The sequence below is a fragment of the Eleutherodactylus coqui genome, chromosome 5, assembly GCF_035609145.1.
Source record: "Eleutherodactylus coqui strain aEleCoq1 chromosome 5, aEleCoq1.hap1, whole genome shotgun sequence".
In the NCBI taxonomy this organism is placed as follows: domain Eukaryota; kingdom Metazoa; phylum Chordata; class Amphibia; order Anura; family Eleutherodactylidae; genus Eleutherodactylus; species Eleutherodactylus coqui.
This window is the reverse complement of record NC_089841.1, coordinates 159,802,238-159,828,162: the sequence shown is the minus strand read 5'-3', so window position 1 is coordinate 159,828,162 and position 25,925 is coordinate 159,802,238. Positions and strand designations below refer to the sequence as shown.

Below are 25,925 nucleotides of genomic sequence, written 5' to 3'. Positions count from 1 at the left end.
CTTTCGCGGCCTGAGATGCTGTGTCTGCAGGGACAGTTCCCATTCAAATGGCAAGTCAACTCCATTAAGTACTTGGGGGTCCAGCTACCGGCAGATCCCTCTGACGTGTTCAAACCAAACGCTAAAAAGAGACCCAAATAACTGGAACCCACCTTTCCTGTCACAGGGGGGTAGAATTAATTTGGTTAAGATGGACTCCCTCCCAAGGTTCTTATATGTATGTCAGGCTTTCCCCATCAAGCTACACAGGCCCTTTCTGATGCAAACTTTGTCTGGCGAGGACGTAGACCCAGGCTAAAATATAGCTTGCTTGCTAGAACCAAAGAGAGGGAAGGCCTGGGCGTCCCGGACTTCTTATATTACAAGGCTAACATAGCTTATTGCGTGCTGAGCCTCCTCAAACATCGGGAGTTTAAGCTGTGGGTCAAAATCGAGCACGACCTGGAGCCCAGATTGACCCAGGGCATGTTTTGGATCCCTGGCGGCCTGCTCAGAGGCTCCCCTAGACTATCACCCCTGTTGGGCCAACTGTTGGAGGCTTGGTCAGGTCTTGTGAGAGGGTATCCGTTGGTCTCGATCCCTGGTCCACTCACCCCATTGCTAGCAAACCCCCAATTCAAAGCTTTCAAGCAGCGAAAATCCCTGTTGATTGTCCCCGCAAACTCCATGCCTGAGGGATATGATGGGGCAGTCGGGATTGAGGACCCTGACAAAACTCTTTGCGGAGGGGTGTGCACCGCCAGGGGCTTGGATGGAATACTTTCAGCTGAGGGGCTCGTTGGACTCCCTGACACCTGGACCGAATCTAACAAGAGTTCTCACCCCCTTTGAAGAGATCAGCATGTCTACTGACTGTCCCAGACATTTAATTTCATTACTCTATAGGATGATGCTACAGTGGGAGATGGGGGACACCTTCCCGGGCTATGTGAGAGCCTGAGAGGAGGAACTGGGCAAAGGTTTCCCTCTGGTGGTTTGGGGGAAGGTCTTTGCTCTGACACATAAAGGTACAGTCTTTTCCAGACTCCATGAATTAAACTTCAAGATTGTGTCATGCTGGTACAGAACCCCAGAGCGAATACACAAAATGTCCTCTCAGGCCTCCCCCGCGTGTTGGAGATGCCCGGACATAAGGGGAAATATGTCACACATTTGGTGGGAATGCCCGCCGATAGCCGCTTTGTGGGAAGACGTGTCAGGGTTACACAACAGTCTATGTGGAGGGGAAGCGCGGCTCACATTCGAGATAGATCCCAGAAACATGGACAGCACCGCTCTCTGTAAGACCAAGAAAGGCTTACTCCGCTTTTTTGTCCAGGCAGTCAGACAAGTTATCCCAAGGTTCTGGTGATCCACTGCTCACCCTTCAAGGAGACACTGGTTCGAGGCAGTTAATGAGCTGGCGAAGTATGAGGAGATGAGGGCGGACGAGGACATGTCCACCGAGGGGTTCTACGCAATTTGGCGACCCTGGCTGGAATTCAGGTCATCTCCCAGGGCTGCGGAGTGGGTAGCCCAGGGGTAGGTCTTATCATAGGCATGCCACCCGCCCTCTCCTACTCAGGAAAGGGAGAAACATGAGGTCATCGCGCCAGTAAATGTTTTGGTACCAATTCCTGGCCTGGCCGGCCCCTCCCTTGAAGGCTCCAACTTATGAGAACGCAAGTACATCCATGGAGGTATACTGATGACTCAACCCCCACCCCTACCTAGCCCCTTTCCTTCCTCCCCCCCCCTTTTCCCTACTACCTATACCCTTTATATCTCTTTCTCTCCTCATTATTTTACAACAGTTTTCCTATGTGTTCAATTCTGCTCTATGGTTAGATAGTTAGGTTTTATTTCAGTAAAATTCTAGGACAATGGAAATTTGGATGCAGGGCACCTGAGAGCGCCAAACATAGGAGACTCTCCGCACTGATATGCATGTACCGATGCCTGCTGTAACACAGAATATGATACATACATGCTGTATTTACCGTCCTAATAAAAACTTTTTGAACGAAAGCTATAGCTTTCAGCAACACACAAAAATAAACAAAGAAGTATGCTCATATTTTTTTTAATCCTTGGGACAATAAATGGGATTACTCTAGGCATTCAGAGATTGTCACAGACACTTAAAAGGAAATCTGTCTCCAGGGTTTACCCATAGAAACTATTCTCACCAATGCCACAGCGCATGTAAACACCTTCCCAAGCTTACGGCTATTTATGCCCAATGGTGCTGCACGTTATAAAATCTCCCGCACAGGATGCCAATTGGCCTTGAAGTTTCTGCTGGGTGTATCCTGAGCTTCAAAGTTTCTGGCTGAATCCGTGTTGACCCCATTTTTGTTTGATTGATGCTGGCATAAACACATTATATTTTTAGTATATATTAATCTCCAAACCCCACAGAAGCCTTATTCTGCAGTCATTCTCTTTCCTACCATGCAACCGATTGATCCGTCATAGCAAGAAAAAGCACCATTTTTAGCTACACCTGATAATTGGATGACAAGATTATCTAAACCCAATTTTATCAGAAAGTGACCTAGTAAGTTACAGATTTTTTGAATTGTTGGGGGTTAATATTCTAAAATGAAAGCAGCCTAACACTGAAAACAATTAAAGGGTCACTCCAGTAAAAACTCCCCTTTACATCACTGTACCCCTTCACCTGATTGTCCTTCACACTCTGGATGTTTTATGTATATTGCACTAACTTCCATGCAATTCAGACTCATATCTGATACTTGTTAGGCACCATCTTGATTTTTTATTTCTCCTTGCTTTCTCTTCATCTATGCTGTGCTAGCAATCCCATGATGCATCAGCATCACATGGCCAGACAGAGCCAGTACCATCTCTGCCTTATAGGAGGCTAGTTAAATATCATTAAACTCTCTAGTCTCCTAAATCAGCTAAAGACCAGATGCATACATTCAGGGAGAAATGATTTAAGATGACAGTTCTAACTGTATGACAGGTGCTTCTAAATCACAAGTAACTGTGATAGGAGTCTGTATCCCCTGTGAAGAACCTGTGTCGTGCAGTTCATGTAACAGCATCAAAACAGGAATTAGGCTGATTGAAAAACTGACTTCCTGAGCGTTCAAAACCAAGAAATTCCCAAACAGTCACAATGAGATCATATGACCCACCTGAAGAGAAGGCTCCAGGAATGTTCAGATGGAAAGAAGTAACTGAACAAGATAATACTAACCTATATAATACTGTGGGGCTAGTTTACAAAATTAATAAAAGGCAATGAACTAGCCCTTTAATAACAAATAAGGGTTTAAAGGGAAGTTATGCCTCAAATACTTAACATAACTGATTTTTTTTTTAAAGCAGGTTCAGTACAAAGTTTGATTGTTTAAACAGGAAATTCTAAAAAAAAAAACAAACCATAAATAAATAAATAAATAAAAAAAAACTCACTTTGGTTAAGTACTCTCTCGTGACTTGGATAAAATAAGGCATGGCAAATTCCATGATGTTGTGTCTCCAGGCCAACTCTAATACAATGTCTGGATGCAGCAGGTCATAGCAGGTGAAGAGTGTCGCTCCAAAACACTCATGCTTTCCCTCCTCAAGAAACCACTGAAGCAGCTTCTCTGCCAGTTCCGTATCTTTTGACTCTGCAGCATATAACATTGCATCCTGCAGAAATACATAAAGTTGTATGAACAATTTGTAAGGTTCATTTCTGATAAATCATTCACTATGGGCAAATGCAACACAATTCAATATATAGAAGAGATGTCTTAAGAATGCAGCTGGTGTCACATTAATTCTAAAGCATAAACAGAAAAGATTGGGCCCTATAGAAAACTGTTGAATAGGCCTCCGCTTTCCTCTTTGTGACAGCCTAGCTGCCAAAAGGTTAAACGGCTCAATCCTGGCCACTGCAGTGGGATGTCAGCTGTATGTCACAGCGGTCACCTGCTATGAGTGGTATAAGCACCGCTCCTGTACTAGTGCCACCCACTGGATGGAATGGTATGCGTTTTTGCAGGAACACAATGCTTTAATGGATGTTCATTTGCAAGAAAGAGTTAATGTGTCTTAAAGGGAATCTGTGATAACATTTCAGCTGCCAAATTTAAGGGAAGCATGAACAAATGACAAACAAACAAAAAAAAAAGAAACCCAAAACTCACCAGTCTGGTCCTCACGGCTTTGATCGAGAAAGCTCCTGCAGCAGTCATGTGCAGTTCATATTTCACATCAATACTGCAACCAATCACTGCCCTCAGTGGTCATGTGCCCTTCATGGACACATGACTGCTAATGCTAGTGATTGGCTGCAGCAGTCACATGAACTATGCAGGAGCTCCCAGACAGGGAGTGGTGACGCTGGAGAGGCAGGACAATTAAAAGGAGATTACGGTTTTGCTTCTCTCTCTCCATTTTATAATGTTATCTCCCCTTCCCAAACAAAATTAAAAAAAACACATTTAAATTACATATGGTCCTCTAAGGGTACCAAATCCCCAATGTTAAGAGGTTGCCATCTTTCTTTTCCCTTTAGTAACGTCACTAGCCAGGGTGAAAATTATTAAATGGTATCACCAAGTCTAATGTTGCTTTTCATGTCATAATTCACGTAAGCAGAGCTGCACCAACTGACCTAAAGCTGAACACTTTGCATAAATCCGCATATATTGGGTTAGACTGTGGCTTTACCACGTCTCCCCTGTTGTACCTTGTACAGGCGGTCCTTCTTGCACAGCTCCACACTCTGCTTCCAGCGGTTATTCCCCTTGTACAGATAGGCAGCAATCCTGCGGAACTCAATCAGCTCATGTTTCTCTAAACGCTGTGCTAGGCTGATATTATCAAAGTTATCATACGCATCAATGGATGCCCTTAAGCCCTGTGAATAAATACAGACATGATTTACAGAACCTCTTACAGCGGATGCCCTCTTCTAAAAAACAAGACATAACCATTGCAGAATTGTTTCTCTTCAAGATGCTCAAATATTCTAAGACTTATGACATAAAAAATGATGCTTCACATATGGGGGGGGGGCACTTAAAGAGTTTGCCTGAGTTGTGGAGAGTTATGGGTTATAACTAAAAGGGCTTTCCCATGCAGCAAAACATATATATTCGCCCCTACCGGCTTCCTCTGTGTCCCCCCTGTGACGTCACATTTACAGGCTGCCACAGCCAGTTTGTGGGACATCACAGACGCTGCAGCCAATAAGAGCGCAGCAATTGATCACTGAGCGGTTATTGGTTGAAGCGCCTGTGCAGTCCTGTAAACCGCGCAGGACTGCAGCCTGTAAAAAAGCACAGAACCCAGCACAAGAGGAGTATATTCCTGTTAGTTATTTTATTGCATGGGACAGCCCTTTTAGGTAAAACCCACAACTTGGACAGCCCCATTAATGCATTTCCATAGCAGATTGTTTAAATCCTTATACATTATTCAACATGCCTAAAATAAATTTCCACTTTTTTTTACTATAAAGTTTCTAAATTTAGTTTTGATTAATTTCTTAATCTATCTTTATGGTGTTCTGAGCTCTGGTTTTCTGATTCAGCATGCAAACATACTGTATATAGACAACGTATATTTGAGACTTCATGCAGACTCTGTTCAGAGTCTCCATTGAGAACCTTGCCAGATTTTACGGGAACAATAGTGCTGTATATAACCTTATTCTTGCCTTTAAAAAGATAGAAATCATGACAGTTCCCACCTCTAAGTCAACAAAGTCCGTCATCCACCAGTGGTATCCGGGTATAGGTCATTGTTTTTGTTTTAAACAGAAACCACATAGCCTACAATATGGTGTGCCAACTGTCTGCATCCACCACTAGAGGGAGTACATTTAGTTATACATTGATCTCAATAAGCCCTCATGCTCCCTCTATTAATCAGCACAATTTTTTTAAAGTCAGTCCATGCTACACCACATCTGTGGCAAGATCTGCAGAAAAATCCACATAACCATTTTACTGCTCCTTTCACTGTGGACTCCTAGCAGATCTCACCCTTACTACATTAAAAGTGGTGAACATCACAACAAATCCACACCAGAATAAGCAGGATGTGGATCTGGAAAACACAACATGCTTTTTTTTTCCTGCTCGAAAAAGTTTCTGTAGCATGTGGTTGAGATTTGTAAAATCTTATCCCCCTGCTGGCACTGTAATGTGGTGAGGCTTTACCTGTACTAATCTGCATGTAAAATCCAACACGTCTACATTCACTGTTACTAGTAGGGTTTCAAAAAAAATGACCTAAAAGGGCTTCAAGAAAATTAATTCTCAGCACTTGGCCCTGTTGACCTAATACAGGCTGCACATATACTGTAAATGGATGGCAGACAACTAGGGATGAGCGAGTATACTCGCTAAGGCACTACTCGCTCGAGTAATGTGCCTTAGCCGAGTAGCTCTCTGCTCGTCCCTAAAGATTCGGGTGCCGTAGCTGACAGGGAGTTGCGGCGGGGAGCGGGCAGAGCGGGCGGGCGAGAGAGATCTCCCCTCCGTTCCTCCCTGCTCTCCCCCGCAGCTCCCTGCCCCGCGGCAGCCCCCGAATCTTTCGGGACGAGCGGGGAGATACTCGGCTAAGGCACATTACTCGAGCGAGTAGTGCCTTAGCGAGTATACTCGCTCATCCCTACAGACAACATTAATGGAATGCGGTATGGTATAAATATAAGATCTCCACACAACCATTATTTTCCAAATGTGCCATTCTGAAAATAGTATAGCTGCAGAAAATGGTCAGGATGGACTACACTGAAGGTAAAGAGAATAAAGACTAAACCTCTATTTTGTACATGGCGTAGAGTAGACCATGTAGAAGGTTACTGAACAAAATACTGTACCTGGTAATCCTCCTCCTCTGTCAACAGGTTGTTGAGAGCCTCATTTACAGACTTGTTGTTATGATTTTGGACAGAACGCAAGTAAGGTTTAACAAGGGGCAACTGGTTCGTCTGAAGGAAAAAAAAAAAAGTTTACAGGTGACTGAAGAACAAAATGAAAGTGTCCACAATGGATTTCAAAATCGGATTCTAATAATTTATTCTACTACTGGTCATGCTTGTGTTTGCTACAAAAAAGCATGCCCTTATAAAAGAAAAACAAATAGAATTATATATAAATGCATATTTATATATACCAAAGCAAACCTATAGAAGTAGATTAGAATATCACATGGGAGGGTCTGAAAAAACCAATGCGTTAACAAAGCTTATGTAGAAAAGAGAATTGGCACTCACCTTAGCAAAGAAGGTGACTGTTCGTGTGTGATCCAAGCGTGGAGACAGGACAAGGAGAAGGTCATTTATTAGAAGAGGCTTGTACTCCAAGTAGAACTGCAGTGCTTTGTAATACAACTCCACATTGGCTACCTGGAAGTGTAAATTAGGTTTATTGCAGACATGTGTAGTGTTCCATCCCTGAACATAAACCATACTTGCATGTTACTGGTTTACCTTGGTGACAATGTCTTTAAATTGACCTTCTTTCCATGCAGCGGTAGGATGGCCCATCATGGTGATAATTGCATTATCATACTCTTCATACTTGTCATATAGGAAGACCAATTCACCCCACAGATGGGCTTGTTCTGCTGCACGCAAGACCTGTAAACATAACAAAAATGATAAGTAGAAGTTACGATCTAGTAGTATCAGTTAGAAAACATGGGCCAGAATATACATTTTATTTAAACACAGATTCTTGACTCACCTTTGGGATGTTGACTCTGGACCAGAATAATTCTAAATGTTCACGCATTTTTTGAGGTTTAAACTTAGAATAAAGGATGGCAAGTTCTGTGAACATGCCCATATGAGCACGCTCCAAGCCCAGGGCAGCTTCAAGGAGTGCAATTAGCTCTTCAAAATATCCCCGATCCTAAGGAAGAGAAACAGGCAATTAAATGCATTTATAATGATATTAGACCTCAGTTAGCAGTAATAAAGTTGGTTCACAGCACCCAGAAGTGATCTGTATGTGAATGTCTTGGCACACCCACAACTCAATTACTGGCCCACTGGACAGAATAGCCAAAATACCTAACAAACAATGCCGAGTCATGTAATATGCAGACAAACTTACACAAAAAAAGCCCTAAAAATGTCCTACTGTCACCGTAGCAACTTAAAGCTTTCACCCTAAAAAGATCAACCCCAATCTCTTACTTTGTATAGTTAGGGTGGACTTTAACATTAATTTAGCAGAACATTCTTTAAGGAAAATATTTGGATATGCGCAAAGCCTCTCTAGCTGAAAAAGAAGAGGTCTCACAACTGATGAGAATGGCTGTATAATGCCTCATTGGATTTTCATGCTACATAAGATTGTACCAAAGGGAGGGTAAAGCCCACCATAGAACTATAGAAGTATGCAAGTCTACTTTAGAATTCTGGGTGTTGATGTAAGGATCAATATGGGCTCTCCCCAGATGGCATCCATGATATTCCGTTAGCAAAGTATAATATTGTATTGTTTTTCCTATCTCGTTGATATTTGTAGATCCCGTTTGTATCCTTTGATAAGTCTCTTAATATTCTATTATGTTTTTCCACTCTTTATCACCAAGTATACTTTATTCTTAGCTTGTGTGTAAACCTATTTATTCTTGCATCCTCAGATTTACAGTAAAACATACCTACCCATAGAAATCCCACTTTATCCCGGCCTAATTGTTAAAGGAAGTAAATGGTAGACAGGTGATAGGAGAAGGAGACAGTCTGAGAAAGGGTGAGGGCTGTACAGACAAAAACTAACCACCACCAATATTAAAGCCTGTCTGAAAGTTCTATATTGTTTAGTAGAATGGGGGATATGCCATTTATTATACCAATTCTGGGATTATTTAGCTTAAAAAAGGCAATGGTGATACTTTTCGACCATCATATAATAGCTCATAATGCTTGATAGAGGAGAAGCATGCTACAATATTTGTCATCACCGCTATGAAAGGGTAACGTGACTGTATATATTTTAACATGACTGTATTCCTATATTTGGTATCCACATGGTTAACTGTTTGATTCTCTAAACACTTTTGGCCACTGGCTTTTATTGCAGGAAGAGAGTTCTGGGGTGCTATAATCCCTTAGAGAAGTGTCACATTTGCCTCCTAAGCCTAGGTTGTACAGGTAGGGCAGATGAAATTGAATATCCCCATCCCCTATTAGCGAGGGGAGTTTCTGGAAGAAAGACTGTTGAGCATTCATGGCATTTGCCCCCTAACTGACTTGCTGTCCAATCCTAAAATTAAAGATTTGCCTATTGGAGTAATAGAGAGTTACAAATAAAAATATATAACATGCTTGGACAACAGAAAGATGTGCATGCAAAAGGCTAGCCAAGTCTGAGATGTGTGACTTTGTTCTTCCTGGCCTCTCAGAAAGCAAGACTAAAAACTAAGTGTTAGTCTCCTCCCCTTTATTTTATAACTATTTGTGTGTCATTTTATCGTTTTGTAAGCACTGCATCTTTTTCCATTAAAGCTTAAAACGTTAATAAGCCAGTCCTCGTTTGTGATAAACCTATAGCATTGATAGTGTTAACCCTTTGACTACTGGAGAACAGCAAGTGTACTTGGGACTTCTGACTCATTTTACAAAAAATGGTGATCGTGTTTATCTGGTGGTGTATGGACAGAGTTGGATCGCCATTTATGCTCAATCTGCAACCAGAGTGAAAAGGGAACGTAAAACTGAGTAAAAATAGATTAACCTCTGCAGCTACACTCAAATCACATGCTGGTAAAGTGCGTACGTAAATTACCTTCACTTTGTAATGACTGGTTCACAGAACTAACAAAAAGTAGGCAGACCCATATGCAAAAAGGGAACTCTTGGCAAAGAGCATGCCCAGACATATATGCTGAATATATGGACAAATTACATGGAATAAAAAAAAAAATTCAAAACATTTCCTCTGATCTTGTATATTTCCACATCATACTGCAGCTCTGTTCCAGATCATCATAGTTTTTGGATGATCAGACATTGGATTAAAAGGTACTGCACTATGTATTTTGTCTTTGAGAATGCTAGCACCCAGAGAAGTCCAAATGTCCAAAGAGAAAAAAAAAAATTCTGTCTCAGTGGTCACAGTTTAAGCATCTTCTAAGAAACAATCCCACAGTGAATCCTGGACCAGTCAGATCAAACAGTTACTCACCTGGTAATAGCTGATAAGTTCCTCTAGCTCATCAGCGTGGATCACAATATGCAAGCCACACATCTGTGCAAGGCGAAATTCTGTGCCATCCACACAAGCAAAGCAAACCTAACAAAAAACAAAACACAAAACGTGAAAAGACAGTAAAACCTCCATAGCAGAGAATACTAGAGAGTTAAACTTCTTGAGAGTAAAGTTATTATGACAGTATAAATTTCTTACTTCTTTCCATGTACGGGTGCTATTAGCCTTCCTTGCACTATCCACGGCAGCTTGATACTCCCCAAGATGCACTAAGGTGGATGCCAACCGCGCAAAGTTTGATACATTGTTATAAAGAAGTTTGGCAGCATCATACATGGCCTCATCATAACAGCGATCTCCAACCTAAAAGGCAACAGAAAACTACCGTAAAACAGGCATCACTTCTGACCAGTGTTCAGTGTACAGCATTCACTGCAATACCTGTTGGATGTGCGCATTGTTAGGACCACTAACAAATTCTTCCAGCTCTGACAAACGATTTGTTTTAGCCAAAGCAAATATAAGTTCAGTCTCAACATAGGACTCTCTAGCCTTTTTTCGTGCCATCTGTAAGAACTTCACCAGGTCCTCCCAGTTACCTGTGAAAACAAACAGGTCGACATATTTAGACATGGCCCTGGTTCTTTTCTTCCCCTGAGGACGCCGCAAGGCGAAACACGTCAGGGTGGCTATAGATTAGATTTTAATAGGGTTTTGGTGGTGCTGCCTTATTAATTTCCACATAGGCTTTTGCAAGTTGGCCATCCAGGCCTATGTTTTAAGCCTGGTTTAGACAACGATTAATGCTCAAAAAATCTTTTGAGCAATAATCATTGTGTGCTTTTAACAGCACAATGTGATCGCTCAAATGTTTAGGGATCACCTTGCGCTCTGAGCAGGGGATGCAGAAGACAAGCGCGGTGGCCCCGCTTGTCTTCTGCATCCAGCTGTTCTCTGCTCAGATGGTCGGCTGTTATAATTGTGACATATTTAGAAAGATGTCACACATGCAGGCTTGTTTCCAAGAAAAAAAACCATGACAGAACCACTGCAACCATTGTTGACTGCCAACGTGAGTAGAAATAAATAGTCCACTTGAAAGGGGTTTTCTGCCCTATTGTCAACTGATGACCTAACCTCTGGACAAGTCATCAGTAGTTTATGGACGAGGGTGTGTCACTCAGAATCCCAAGTCCATTAGCCAATTGTCTGGCCAACTATCATTGCAGCTGGCTGAACACAGTCATCAGCAGACAGGGGGAAGTGGGAATGCCAGATTCACGCAGATTAAAAATCAATGGGATCACCGCGGTGTCCCTACAATTCCTGCTCTTGTTACTGACATCATGTACTGGGAAAGAAGTCAAATAACAGTGCAACACTCTCATTGATTTCATTGGGAGTAAAGCTAGCTCTCCTGTCTGCTGCTGCCATCATCAAAGCTGCTGCAGTGACAGTGGGAAAGACGATCAGTTAATGAGTGAGGATCCCAAGCAGCTGACCCCCTTCCAACTACTGATGACCAATCCAAGGAATAGGTAGCTCATCAGTTGAAAAAAAAGGGTAGACAACCTCTTTAAAAGGTCAATGGCATAAAAAGCACTCACTGTTTTTGCTTGCTGCCTGCACCACTTCCATGTAAGAAGAGGGGTCATCAGCTTTAATGTAGGAGTCTATAGCTTCCTTTACTAAGTCTTTCTGCAGCTGAGCTCTGCCTAGTTGACTCCACACAGCAGGTTCATTACATCTCTCCGCAAATTCATAAGCACGATCTAGATTTCCAATGTGTTCAATTAAGACCTGCAGGAGGTGTAGAACAGAATATAAGGATTACTAAAAATACAGGCACAAAACGCAGCACCATCTCCTCTGACAGAACCACTTTCAATTAATGCAATTAACTAAAATCCAAGGTTAACGACCACACGTAGCAAAAGCTATGCATATTTTCCCTAACAGAGTAGATTGGCCAGCGGAAAATCTGTGTTTTACAGTACAAGGAATGTGGATGAGATGTCAAGAAATCTCATCCACACGCTGTGGGCAAAAATCTGCAGCGTATGTTGACAATTTATGCTGTGGATTTTCACAGTGGATTAGACCCCTTTCAGAGGGGATGAAATTCGTGGCAAACCAGCATGTAACATACGCAGATTTTGAGGTTTATTCCAGCCAAAATCTGCAGGGATTTTACATCCAGTACAGATGTACTCTACAGGAAAAATATTGAAACGCTCTCATATCCATTAAAAAAATGATGGCCTAGCCTGATAACCAAGCACAATGACAGTAACTCCCTATACCAGTATATAGAGAGGATTGATTCATGTTCCTCACCTGGATGGCAGATGTATTTACATCAAATTTTCTAAATATGGCAAAAGCCTCCTCAAAGAGCTGGTTGCTGATGGCAATATTAGCGATATCTGGCGCATCATAGTTATCCAAACGGTTGATGTATTCCATTACTCGTGTGCGGTCAGCTTTAATGGCTGTCAGTATGAGTAGATTTTGCAGATTTCTGAAACAAAAATGGCAAATTTATGCAGCCTGACGTTCAAACAAATACACCCAACTTCTTAAATCCCACCTGACTTCTTGAACAGGGCCAGATACTTGCCTGCAGCCCCAATGCCCCAAAGCACCTTCCCAACTGACCTGTGCTCACTAAACACAGAGTTATCCAGCACAATCTTCTCCAGAAGTTCAATGAGCTCATTTGGGAGATCAGCAGTCATAAAAGCCTTCACAGTTACAGACACTTCTTCTGGATCCTGAGTTTCTGATAAAGCAGTCTGGACCACCTTTGATATAATAAAAAAAAGACCAATGAAGAAACCGAACCTGTCATATTTCTTACATTTCAATTTAAATTAGGGCTTGTTAAGGCATTTGTCACTACTGAGAACATGAGGAAACATTCAAAGACGATTTGCGCAGAAGCAAATACTGCTTGTTAGAAGAGGCGGTTTGTTTAATTCAAACTTAGAGGATCTGTCCCAGGTGGGAATTAGCAGGACTGGCTGCACGGCTCTGCAGCTATGGCCCACTGACCCTATTCCACCCCACCTCCTTTCATCCAGCTGGGTTCTTCTTAGGTCTGGCACCCAGTGCTGTCAATGATGAGGCAGCTGCTCCCGCTATGCACTGTCAATCACATTTAACATCACCCATTAAGAGGGAGTAGTACAGACCACCCACTTGACACAGTGATATCCTCGGGAGCCCCACCAAAAGAAAAGCTTGTCCAGGCAAAGGGAGGAGAGCATGAGGGAAAAAACCCCCACAGGGATAGAGTCACAAGGGCCACAGCTACAGCTATGCAGCCAGCCCTGCTGATTCTATCCTATGACAGATGCTCTAATGATGGCCTGTCAGCTCTCTGGACAGATTTGTGACAGTTCCTTTCTTTGTTCATAAATTTATAAGAGGAAATACAGACAAATCAGTGTTATTCCCCCTTGTCAAACTTTGTAGACTGTGTAGAGGTACTCCCTAATGGTAAGACTCCGCTGTTCGCCAATTCATAAATTTCTAAGAAAGAAGAACAAAAAAAACAAACCAAAAAAAAAAAAATTGCCACAATACTATAAGAAACAATGTTCCAGAACTATTATATTATGGGGAACACAATCATTTACTAGCACACAAACATTAGGAGAGCTGAAAGGTCCTCTTAAAAAATAACTTTTCCAATATTTAAAATCCCAGAAAAATCCCTTAAAAAAAAAACAATAACTGTATCTAATAAATATATATCAGAATATCAGTTTAAATACATGTGAGAGAATATCAATGAAAGGGCTCTGTATAGGGCTTAATCCCCTTTAGTACTGCTCAGAGATTTCTGTTACTGGACCAATAAGCAGCTTGCTTAAAATGTGTAAGATTTTCAGTAATAGTGCAAACCAGTCTAAAAGGTGCCCATATAGCTTCAATAGCTGTCAGACAAATTAGGCCAACAACCATTTCTCCCGACTCCTCATACACAACAATGTTTTCAAACATTCATGCATTTTCCATGGACAGAGGGAAGTAAGTTGCAGCCAGAAAAGCTCTGGCTGTGGCTTATCTCCAGAGAAAACAAAGATGGAATGCTGAAATTCAGCATAACCAATTCTATCTCCTGACACTGTGTATAGAAATCTTGAATGGAAACTAACATTTCACACAACTTTTGCTCATCCAACAGCCTATATGTGTATCATCAATCTTGTATTATACTTGCATTTTTATTTTAGTTTTACCACTGAAAATAAAGTTTTGTGTTCACTACCACTAGGAGTCTCCCTTCCAGCAGCTTTGCAATCCACTGCTTATTGTTAGGCATTTGGCTTCTCCAGTAATAGGGACGTTATAACACTGCTAGTTACTACATGCAAACCCTGGGTTGGGGATTCAGAGGGTGCCCTGCACCTGACTGGAGCAGGGCTATGAAGACAGCATGGGAGAGGAAGTCCTGGCCAGTACAATACTGCTAGAAAGGCTGACCTAGGACACTTCCCCACTGGTAAGTGAATTGCAAACAGCAGGGCAGCAGAAAAATGGGAAAATCTACATGGAAAACTGAATTTACAGAGCTCAAACAGCAGGTAATGAAGACCTGAGCTGTTTGTGAATTTTTTTTATTTTTTTTTAAAGCTCAGGTATGCGTTAAGTGCTCTATATAGCCCTTTTATTCTGGAAGTCAATGGCTGCCAAAGAGCACAAACGTCAGCCATCTGATGTTATTTGTATCTTTCATACATCAGATCATTTCAGTTGAATTTCCCCTTTTAAACTACCAACATGCTACACTCAGCATATGTAGTTGCTACAAAACTTTTCAAGCAGCTTTCCTTTCATCTCACAAGCAACATCCTAACTTACAGAAGTGTTCAATCGATAGACTAGCATTACCCAATTTCATCTCCAGCTTACTTGATCTATCAACTGTCGCCTGAATGGGTTGTTTTCCTCCAGCACACTGGCCCACAGATCAGCATCTTTTCTCCGTACAAGGTAACGGGCTTCACTCTTGAACAGGGAGTTTTCATTGCACACCTAGGTTAAGATAAATGATGCATTTATGAGGAGTGGTTTCTCACACAGGTTTTGCGGCAGTTTTTTGAGCCAAAGCAAGTAGTGGATCCAGCAGGAAAGAAAAGGCCTTCCTTTATATTTTCCTTTTGTGTCTACTTCGGACTTTGGCGAAAAAAAATTGCATTGAAAACTGCCCATAAAATTATGGCCTATACCCAAAGAACATTACTTGAAAACAGCTATGCGTTCTCCTCTTGTGGCTGAGCCAAGATACTGACCTTAATTAGCTCCAAGTCACACTGGCCCCTCTCATAGGCTACACAAGCAAGGTGTGGGTCCCTCTTCTCACAGTACTTGCCCACCACACAGCTGTCATAGAAAGGGTTTTCCCGCAGGAAGCGTTCAGGGTTATTGTTGCTGTCAATATAAATCTTGGCCAGAGCATTGTGTGTTGCAGGTTCCTCACATCCTTCATGGATTCTGGATTCCAGCCATGGCAGAAGCAACTTTAACCTGATATGGAGGAGTGTGAGAAGATCTGTAAACTACTAACACTCAATGAATAGGTTGTTGATCACTGAAATATACAACACCCGCAATGGATGCGATTTCCAATATTTACCAAGAAACTGCAAAACACGATTCTTTTTTTTTTCTTTGTAAACTATTTTACTTTATCAACCCCTTAAGTACCACACCTATTTTGGCATTAAAGCACACAAGAAGTTTTACTTTGTTTTTGCATCTCTTTCAGAAAGCTATAAACTATCCTTCCTCTGTATAGAATTCCTTGTGCTAAGTGATTAGTAGAAATCACATCCACATTCAAAGCAGGAGGCCCCACATATGGAATATGGAAGCAGAAGTGCCTCTGTTGACACCATGACACAAGCCAGTACCTTACCTGGGCTTGTGAGGTTGCCAACTGGACCCTAGAGGAATGGCAACAGATAGCACGGTCTGATGACTCTCAGGTCGATGGTAGGGTTTGTGTCGTGCAGACCCCATGAAGCCATGGGCCCCAGATGTCAACTAGGTAATGTGCAGGCTGCTGGTGTTTCCATACTGGAGTTGGATGTGTTCTCATGGCATAGGTTGCATCCACTGGACAGTCTGAAAAGTTCATTAACTGGTGCCCACTAGGTTTCACTGCTTGCTGACCATTTGCAGCCATTCACAGACTTCATGAACCTCTATAACAATGGAATATTCTAGCAAGATAATGCAATGTGCCACTGGGCCCAAGTTGTCCAGAATTGGTTTGAGAAGCCTTCTAGAGAGTTTTTACAAATGGTGTGACCTGGGGTATTCCAGTACATTTTTTAATATATGATCGATCGGTGGGGACCCACCGCTCAGATCCCCACCTTTCAGCTGATTCCTGGGGCATCTGTCACTGCAGTCAGCACAGGAAGCAGAAAGCGGTGACCACAGTCCAGCAGCCCAGGTTGGTACTGTAGCACAGCTCCCATTGAATTCAACCGGAGCTGTGCTGCAGTACCAGCCCAGGCTGCTGAGCTATCACCACCATATTCTGCCCTGACTCCACTGACAGTGGCCCCAGGAATCAGCTGAACGGTAGTGATCCGAGGCGCAGGACCAGGTCCCCGCCGATCATTGATAGAAAAAAAGAGAAAAAATTAATCTACAGTCCCTGAATACTCCTTTAACTCTTATTTAGCTATTGGTTTTATTATAAACTGTACATTCATTGTGTGGCTTAACTAATGTCACTTGCATTTTATGGGTCAGTAAGATTACTGTGATGCCAAGTGTTTTTTTTATTGGTATCAATTTGGGGTCCATGGGACTAAGTAGCATTTATTGGTTTTGGCTTTTTTTTCTTGTGGGGGTTGGTAAATATTGTGTGACCTCATAATGCAATCATTTGATCGCTTTTCTAATGTTTGGCATAGTAGGTCTACAGCCATGACAGGCATGGCGGACTTTGTTGGGTCACCGGCTGCCATAATAAGCCCTCAGTACCCCAAGACTGCATTTGCAAACACAGGAGCCTCCTCCTTCGGTTTAACCTCCTAGATGCCACGGTTGCTACTTATGTCATCTAGGGTGTTAAACGCTGGGTTCCCATGGCGACTGTGCAGACAGACTTTCTGTGCCCGCGTGATAGCATAAATAAGGTATTTGGTGGCCTAGTACAAACTGAGCAATGAGTTGCAAATAGATTAAAACAGTATGACAGTTAAAAGGAGTTTTCCAGGCAAAAACTATTGTTGACTTCTCCTTTCCATGTTTGAAGCAGACCTGAAGGAAGTGTAATAGTTAGCTTCAGTCCCTACTGATTTCAACATGAGTGAAGTCAGCTATGGTGCTTTCGTGGACGAAATCCAGCCTTACTGCACTGACAGTGAGCCAGGCGATCAGCTGATCAATGGGAATCCTGAGCACAGGGTCCCCAGTGATTGCCTATTGATGACCTATCCTGATAGGTCACCAATAGTTTTTACCTGGAAAATCCCTTCAAGCGGCTGTTCACATTAGGATTTTACCATCTGTGAAATGTGAAGGTTTTAAATAAAAAAAATATATATATATTGCTTGCTGTACCTATTAACGAACTGGTGAAATGAAGTTCAAAAGTGCAGGCCCAATGTCCACAGGGAAATTAGATATAAAAAATCTGCGCGGGTCTCACACGTGTGATCCGCAGCCATAGGCATTCATTGTGCACCTGCAGGTAATTAAATACCTGCGGAGGTTATTTTCCCCAGGCGTGCGGCTCACATGCGCGGGAAAGCACCCGCAGCAGGCTCCATTTTCTGCGGCTCTCCCGCACAGACGGCTTCCGCAGGTTCCATTAAAGCCTATGGAAGCCGTCCAGATCCACAGCACATGCGCAGCAGACACTGCGTCCGTGCCACAAACCGTGGGAAAACAGGGGATTTAAAGAAAAAAAAACACGGCGCATCTGCCATGCAGAAGAAAGAAGATCTGGGCGCGACAGAGGAGAGCCCCGCAGCATCCGGACAGGTGTGTATAATGTATTTAAAGGCCTTATGTCTGCGGGCCGGGAGGAATCCACTGTGGGATTCTGCACAGGGAAACCGTGCGGGCCCGAATTTCCCCGTGGACATGAGGCTTAGGGTTGTGTATATTTTTAAGTTTACATGTTCAACAACAACACTGTTAAAGTCTACAGTGACAAAAGTGTACATTTTAATGTAAAAATGGGCAAATATGTATAGAAGCAATACACTTAAAGTATAGGTTTTTAAAAACATGCCAGTAAAGCCTACAATGGCAAGTGTTAGTGTATAATTTTAAATATACATTTAAAGAATCAAATAAGGCAACATTCAGAATTCATAGCAAATAACCAAAGACCTCATGACAGAAGTAAGAATGGATAGGTTATTAAATAATGTTTTTTTATATTAAAAACACACTAACAGGATAACTATATAATACAAGAAAAAAAAAAAAGTTACTGGGCAGAATGCCTTTCAATATCCTCAAGTACTGTACTACAATATCTTACCTGTTTCGCTTCTCTACTTCAGCTACAAGTTCATCAGTGGAAAATTGCCCATGTACAACCATGATGAGATTCTTAATTACATCTTCTGAGCAGTCCACATCTAACAAGCCTCCCACAACTGCTGGGATGCGACTGGGATTAACCTAGCCATAGAAAACAATTTAAAGTACAGTATTACAGCTGTAATTAAGCTAGCAGCAGTATGGTAATAAAAGGACTAAATATAATTTAATATGAATTATACATTTACAGTGCTATTAAACAGCAGCATTTTAGTCTGCAGTAAAAAATAAAGTTGGAAAAAGCATGCATTTTACATTTTTTTTATCACTGTTAATTATTCTCTTTGATGTAAAAAAAATGTCTTTCAAATAAACCATGCGCGTTTACACTTAATATAAATTAACCCGTTAAGGACCAAGCAACGTAAATATACTCGCTTGGTTCTGAGCTTTAATCCTGGCCAATACAAAATATATAGCATGAGGATTAAAGCTCCTGCAATCTAGTAAGAGCAGATCGGGTTCTCAGCTGTCAGACACCACAGAAGACCTGTAGTAGTAGTTTTTAACTACTTCTGCTTTCTCCTTTACAAGCTATACAGCATTCAGTGAGCACTAGGTAGGGAATGCAGAAGTGTTCCTTTTGGGCCGAGACACTCTGGTCTTCAAGGAGTTAAAGGGGTTGTCCCGTGATAGCAAGTGGTGTTAAGCACTTTGTAATATACATCGTGCATTAAATATTGGCCATACAGAAGTTATACACTTACCCCTCTGGTGCTGGCGTCCCCGCAGAAGACCTCTGCAGCGCGAGCACGCCGGAGCCGGACAGAAGAGGGCTGAGAGCGCAAGTGTGTCTAATCCAGGGAGAAGGAAGCTTTAGTCGCCGCCATGGAGACGGGGACGCCAGCACCAGAGGGGTAAGTGTATAACTTCTGTATGGTCAATATTTAATGCACGATGTATATTACAAAGTGCATTATTATGGCCATACAGAAGTGCTTAACACCACTTGCTATCACTGGACAACCCCTTTAAAGGTCTTTTCCAGAGCAAAATACTGTTGATAACCTATCCTCAGGATATTTTATCAATAGTTGATCACCTGAGGTTCGCCGCCCGATAAGCTGATTATCTTCAACTCCATAAGCAAGTGCAGCTGTTGTATGAAAAGTTTTGCTGGAAAACACAAATTTTTTCCTGGCAAGGAAGGACTTCAGTAGCAAAGACCATTCTGGTATTTCCTTGGCTACTAAAAGCTCTAGATAAGAATCTTTAAAATAAAACCAAGATCACAGCTGAAGAGGTGATCTACCACCAAGCTAAAATAGACACAAGTGGGAGAAACCTATAATTTGCAGCTCTCACTTCAGCCTGTGTGAAGAACAGAGGTGGGGCAGCAGGGGACTTTGCTGGTAGTGTGCAGGGACATCTGCGATACTTTTTCATCTGGGGTTGTTTGAAGCCATACAGGGACAGGAGGAGAAACATGTACATCTGTTCATGTTATCACCCTCTCTTGTCAATCAGGGACCACATTACAGGGTGTCTATTATTTAAAGATAAGTGGAAAAGATGAGCACTTTGATAATCTCTGCACCTAATTAAGCGGTTTATGGACTTTATGGCCCAAACCTTAAGCAGCATATGGATCCTGGCATCAAATAAGTCACCCCAAACAGTAGCACTAAACACAAACAATAATCTCTTTATCTTTTATATATATTGGGGGGGGGGGGGCAGCTCCGATGAGTCTAGTGCCTGGCCTGTATTCCCGAAGGTAGTCATAGAAAAAGAACCGAGGACCGATAACTGAGAGGTCTGCCTCCTACAGACACTAAGCTAAAAATTACTAGCTTGGTGTCTGCAGGATGAGTAGACTAACACTTTCCGCTTAGAATCTCCTTCCTAGTGGCAGTAGCTATACCCATGGTCCAAGCTGTGTCCCTCAATGACACAGACGAGAAAATCCTTATATTGCTTCTGTACCTGAACCATTACAATGCTAAAGTCATAGCCATAATTCTAACTAGAGAAGAATGCCAATATATTTCTGATAGATAGAACAGATTTTAAATCAGCCAGAAATGACATTTTCACCCACTATTGCCTTATTTTGTTTCGTGAAACGACACTAGTGGCCAAAATTGTGGAAACGTTTTGTAAAAAGTGTACTTTTGGGGTTTGACAGTCCCACCACCACTTTATTTTGAAGTAATACCATAAAATTATGCATCAATGGAAAGGTAATTTAATCAGGAATGTAATACAAAGTATGTTCAATTACAAATTTGTATCTGTATTTTATCAAAAGTTATAGCCAAACAACCAGAAAAAGGAAGCACAACTAACTGAGGTTGATATGAAGTAGATTTCCTTCACTTGAATGTAGCCAATGAGCATGAATGTTTAGAGAGCCAATGAGGCGTCATCTTGTTTTGGGAATGAGCCAATCAGGTCACAGTAGATTTCAGCTATTGATGTCATATATTGGAGCCGAGAGGACCTCATTTGTCAGTGTGTTATGAAATTGCTATCTAGTCATTTGGTGTTTTGTGTGTTCTTTCATTTAGTGCGCTTGTAAATCGCAATAAAATAAAAGAAATGGTGCAAAGAGTTGACTGGTCACCCAGAACGAAATTTTAAATCGTACTAATATGTGAACAAGGACACCGTTATGAAGACATTAGAAGAAACATTGATAGAAACATAAACAAAGATTGGCCTGGGAATAGCCTAGATCTTAACCCAATCAAAAATCTATGGACCCGACTAAAGAAACTTGTTACTCAAAAGCAACCCAGCAATAAAACCCAATTAATAGAAGCAATAATTGAATCCCGGTTTCACATTATAACAGCTGCAGAACTAGAAAACTTGGTTAACTCCATGAGAGGGCGTTGTAAGGCCGTAATTAAAACTAAAGGCTATCCAACTCTGCATTAACTGACATGGTGACAATTCATGTATCTCTCATTTTTTCTATGTGTTTCACTTTTCTTCTTTATAACTGTTGTCCTAATAAAACTCCTTCATAAAAGTTATTGCGTTACATTCACGTACAACTTCATGGTATTACTCCAGTAAAAAGTGGTGTTATGAGCCACCGAACCTCAAAAATACACTTTTTCCAGAAGGTTTCCACAATTTTGGCCACTAGTGTAGTTAGAAATAATTAACAATATCAGCGCAAGTCCTCTTTATATTAGGTTTAAGGGTTTGTGATAATTAGGGTTATAGTTTGTATTAAAAGATGGAAAATCATACATACATTATCTGCTATTTAAATTTGCATTCGAAAATTGTAGGGCACACGTGTTTTTTTTGGCATTTCTTTAACATAAGCAACAGTGAGTGTACAAGTGTAGTACTGTAGCTTTATGTAGTAGATGTGTGCATAAACAATTTTTGCTTATATTTAGTGTCTTATGCAAAGTTGCATTAGGCCTCCTTCCCACGAGCGTGACGGGGTCCGCTGCGTAATATTACGCAGTGAAGCCCGTCACAGCGCCCCCCAGAGCCCCTATACTTACCTGCGGGAGATAGCGTGAAATTGCTTCCCCGCCCACCACCGCCACGTCACCGCCCGTCACCGCCCACCACCGCCGCGTCACCGAGCGTGTCACGTGACGCGGCCGGCCGTGTCACGTGACGCGGCCGGCCGCGTCATTTGGCGTCAGATGACGCGCGGCGGTGGGCGGGAAAGCGTTTTTTCACGCTATCTCCCGCTGGTTACAGCGGGAGATAGCGTGAACGGACGGCTTCCCATGACTGCAATGGAAGCCGTCAGTGCGTACAGCCCGTCCTCACCCGCAGAAAATAGAGCATGCTGCGGGTGAGGACGGGAGAAATCGCGGTGCGTAATTCCGCGCTGGAATTACGCATCGTGAGCATTGTGCTATTAGGTTCAATAGAACCTAATAGCTGCGGGCAACGCAGCGGATTTTCGCCGCGAATTACGCGGCGGAAATCCGTTCGTGGGAAGGAGGCCTAAAGGTGGTTGTGTGCATAAATTATGAAGCGGTATGTTTATACATCGCATGCTGTGCCTGCTCCTAAAAGCAGAATAGCTGTCTCTGGCATATATTTTTAACAGATTTGTGGTTGACAGCTATGAAGTACATGGCCTCTTGTTTCAATTTTTTTAACCCCTTCCTGCCACAGGACGTAAATGTGCATCCTGGTAGAGGGGCAGTTAACGCAACAGGATGTACATTTACGTCCTGGGGATAGCGTGAGATCATAAGAGATCCCGCGCTATCTGGCAGCCTCCCCCTGCAATAGCAGGGGTGCATCGGGACAGCGACCCCTGCTGTTAACCCCTTCCCTGCCACAATCTATGTAGATCGCAACATGTAAGGGCTGAAAGGGCATGAAAACCCGGCACGTCAGAATAAGCAAGTTCCTTTCTCCTGCTTTTAGGAAGTGTTAAGGGTTTGGGGGTTCACTCACTTTTTAAGGGGTACAATTCCGGCTCTTTGTAGGTTACTACTTTAAAATATTGGACTCAAAATCTGATATTAGATTCTTCCAGTGCTACTGATTTTTCTGAAGATATTTACATGTAGACATAAGCAAAACTGGTATGCATGCCTTTCGTACATGCGGAACTCTCAGTTTTAGGGGGCACTGAGTCCAACGTTCTGCTTGGGTTACACATTTGGCCACCACACTGCTCGCACTTCAGCAGAATGAAGGTTTCTCCCCCCCCCGCACTCCTGTGAGTGATGTGTCCCCTTCATTGATTACATAGATACAGCTATGCTTGCTACTACAGCGCATCACATTGCTTTAAATGCTGAAGACTATATTATTGCTGCGGTACTGTGAGCAGACTAGGTACTACAGCTTAGCGTTTTACATAAAGAACACAACTCACCTTTTGCACATAAATTTCAATGTATTTCTGGAGGTTGTTTCGGTACAGATATAATACCAAGTCGTGGACAAAGTCAAACCGGTCACAGACAATTATCAGTGGAAGCTGGTCTGTAAGTTTGGCCTCCTGGTGATGGAAGTGGAAAAAAAAAAAAAAAGAAGTTCCATTTAAAAGGATATTCTTTTTAACAAGCCAGCATGAGAAAAGCAAACCTGAATGTACATATTTATAAGAATTGGGGTGCACACTGTTTGCGGCGTGTGTTTATATTATATATCAAGAAGATTTCCTGGCCTCCGATGGATTGTTCTGTGTGCGCCACTGTATAAAACACAAAGTGGCATATGTAGGCCCACAAAATTTTATATGCCCATTTCATGATTCTCATTACTACTACTAATATACATGTGCCAGCTCTGGCTGCATTAATTTGGATAGGAGGACCATTGCTAATGGTCACAGCATGTCTCTGTATGTTTTGTTTTTTTTAACTAAAACTTTAAAAAAAAACAAACAAAAAAAAAAACAGGTTAAGCATAAAAAAGTATAACCTACGTTTGCATGTAATTGTGTAGTCAACTACACTATTCTATACAGAAAGAAAAAAAACACAAAGCCTCATTTATCAAAACAGTCTAAAAAGCAGAACTGTGTTTTTTTTGCTCATAACCACCAATAAGCACAGCTTTCAAATCACCATAGCACGACAGGAAATTAAAGCAGAGCTCCGATTGGCTGCCACGGGCAACAAACTTTTTCTTTTAGATAAATTTGATAACTGGAACTCTATGTATACACCTCTTCCGTCGGATGATTTGGGGCCTATCGATACATTTAGCATATATACTAGGAGCTTTCCCAACAAATACAGTGCAGACGTAATGGGAATGCGCCCAACAGAGGTTCTGCCGGCATGCATGTCACTCATGGGTTTACAGAGTCTCATACGCTAAGCTAACCAATTCAGCTTTGTGCAGTAGTGTAACAGATTTCATCAAAAGATATGGACAGTTTTTAGTAGTCCTCACCCCACCTGGTTGACTTCAATATGGATATTAGCAGCTATGCTCTATAAAAATATTGCCATTGGGAAATAGTTCTGAATACAAAAAAACAAGTTAAAAAAGGTAAAAATTCTAAAGATACTGACTATTGCAAAAAATTTGCAAGTAAAACTAGGGAGTGTAGTGCGCTTGACATAAAAGTGAAGCAAAGCTTTCTGCTTGCTCCCTACTAATCTGCCAAGCTATAATCATGAAAATGATGTTTCTTCAAAACAAATAATTCAGCACTTGCCTTGAGAAAGTTCTTGACACGTTCGGGGTTATAACAGTTGCTTTCTCTACATATTCGCTCAACCTCTTTTATCTGTCCAGTCTTACAGGCCGCCTGGATATATTTGAAGTGCACATCAGGGTCTTGACTGAAGTTGACAATAGATCCCAGAAAGTAGAAAAGTCCTAAAGGAAAGTGGACACAGACATATCTTACCACCAAATGTCAACTAAATACGATCACATGATAAGGTTTGTGTTAGAATTCAAAGTAACGGTGCAAAAAAAAATAAATAAAATGTTTTACTTATATTATATAATAGAGGTCTGGATTAGCTGACCTACCAACTCCCTTCTGCCTTTGTAGGAATTGTAGCATAATTCTATGGGTCTATTTATTTCAAAATGACAAAATGTGTTTTCTCAGCAAATATATTACTTTTATCTATTCTGTGGAAAGCAAATGTATAATCACGGAGAGACAAACAGCTGCGACCCCAGAGATCACGAGAACCGTGCACCCCAAACTTTTTTTAGTGAATGGAGTGGCAGTGCACATGCATGACCACCACTCCATTCACTGTCTATGGAGACATGCCTGGCTATCTTCTCCCAGAGTAGTGCATGGACTGGTGGTCACACATGCGCACTGCAGCTCTATTCACTAGAGGGTTTGTAATAGGTTATGAATGTGTTTAAAGGGATTGTGTGTTTTCAAGCTAAAAAGGTTTAAGGGTTGGGTATGAGTTAAAATATAATGCACACTCCCTTGTCTTCTTTCCCTCCGGGGCACAGATAACTGGCTCCCGGTGCCTTGTCCTAGCCTATTGTCGCAAGTCAGGTGACTGCCGCAGCCAATCAGAGGCTGTAGTGAACTCCTGGAACCATGGCGCCCAGGATTTAAGTCGATGTCAGGGGTTTGGAAAGTGATGCTGCAGCCTCTGATTGGCTGTAGCGGTCACCTGACATTCAGCTGCAAAAGACAGGGACAGAGCAGCAGGATCTAGTTAGCTGTGCCACCAAAGACAGGAGAGTGGGGGGGGGGTTATTTTTATTTTAACTCATTGCTCAGCC

The 25,925-nt window shown here is 42.0% G+C and overlaps 1 protein-coding gene across 2 annotated transcripts in view; it reads right to left on the bottom strand.

The window, feature by feature from the left end:
• The window catches only part of LOC136627971 (clathrin heavy chain 1-like), an 88,007-nt gene that overhangs the window by 9,504 nt on the left and 52,578 nt on the right, over positions 1-25,925 (bottom strand). For both annotated transcript variants that reach the window (XM_066603526.1, XM_066603527.1), the window contains exons 14-30: positions 24,874-25,037; positions 23,578-23,703; positions 18,700-18,842; positions 15,479-15,713; positions 15,099-15,221; positions 12,837-12,982; positions 12,516-12,699; positions 11,786-11,978; positions 10,620-10,777; positions 10,377-10,541; positions 10,155-10,262; positions 7,704-7,871; positions 7,448-7,597; positions 7,232-7,363; positions 6,836-6,946; positions 4,694-4,864; positions 3,427-3,648 (exon numbers count right to left, since the gene is read on the bottom strand). In XM_066603526.1, the coding sequence (XP_066459623.1) occupies positions 3,427-3,648; positions 4,694-4,864; positions 6,836-6,946; positions 7,232-7,363; positions 7,448-7,597; positions 7,704-7,871; positions 10,155-10,262; positions 10,377-10,541; positions 10,620-10,777; positions 11,786-11,978; positions 12,516-12,699; positions 12,837-12,982; positions 15,099-15,221; positions 15,479-15,713; positions 18,700-18,842; positions 23,578-23,703; positions 24,874-25,037 (2,699 nt within the window). The remainder of the gene's footprint in view (positions 1-3,426; positions 3,649-4,693; positions 4,865-6,835; positions 6,947-7,231; positions 7,364-7,447; positions 7,598-7,703; positions 7,872-10,154; positions 10,263-10,376; positions 10,542-10,619; positions 10,778-11,785; positions 11,979-12,515; positions 12,700-12,836; positions 12,983-15,098; positions 15,222-15,478; positions 15,714-18,699; positions 18,843-23,577; positions 23,704-24,873; positions 25,038-25,925) is intronic.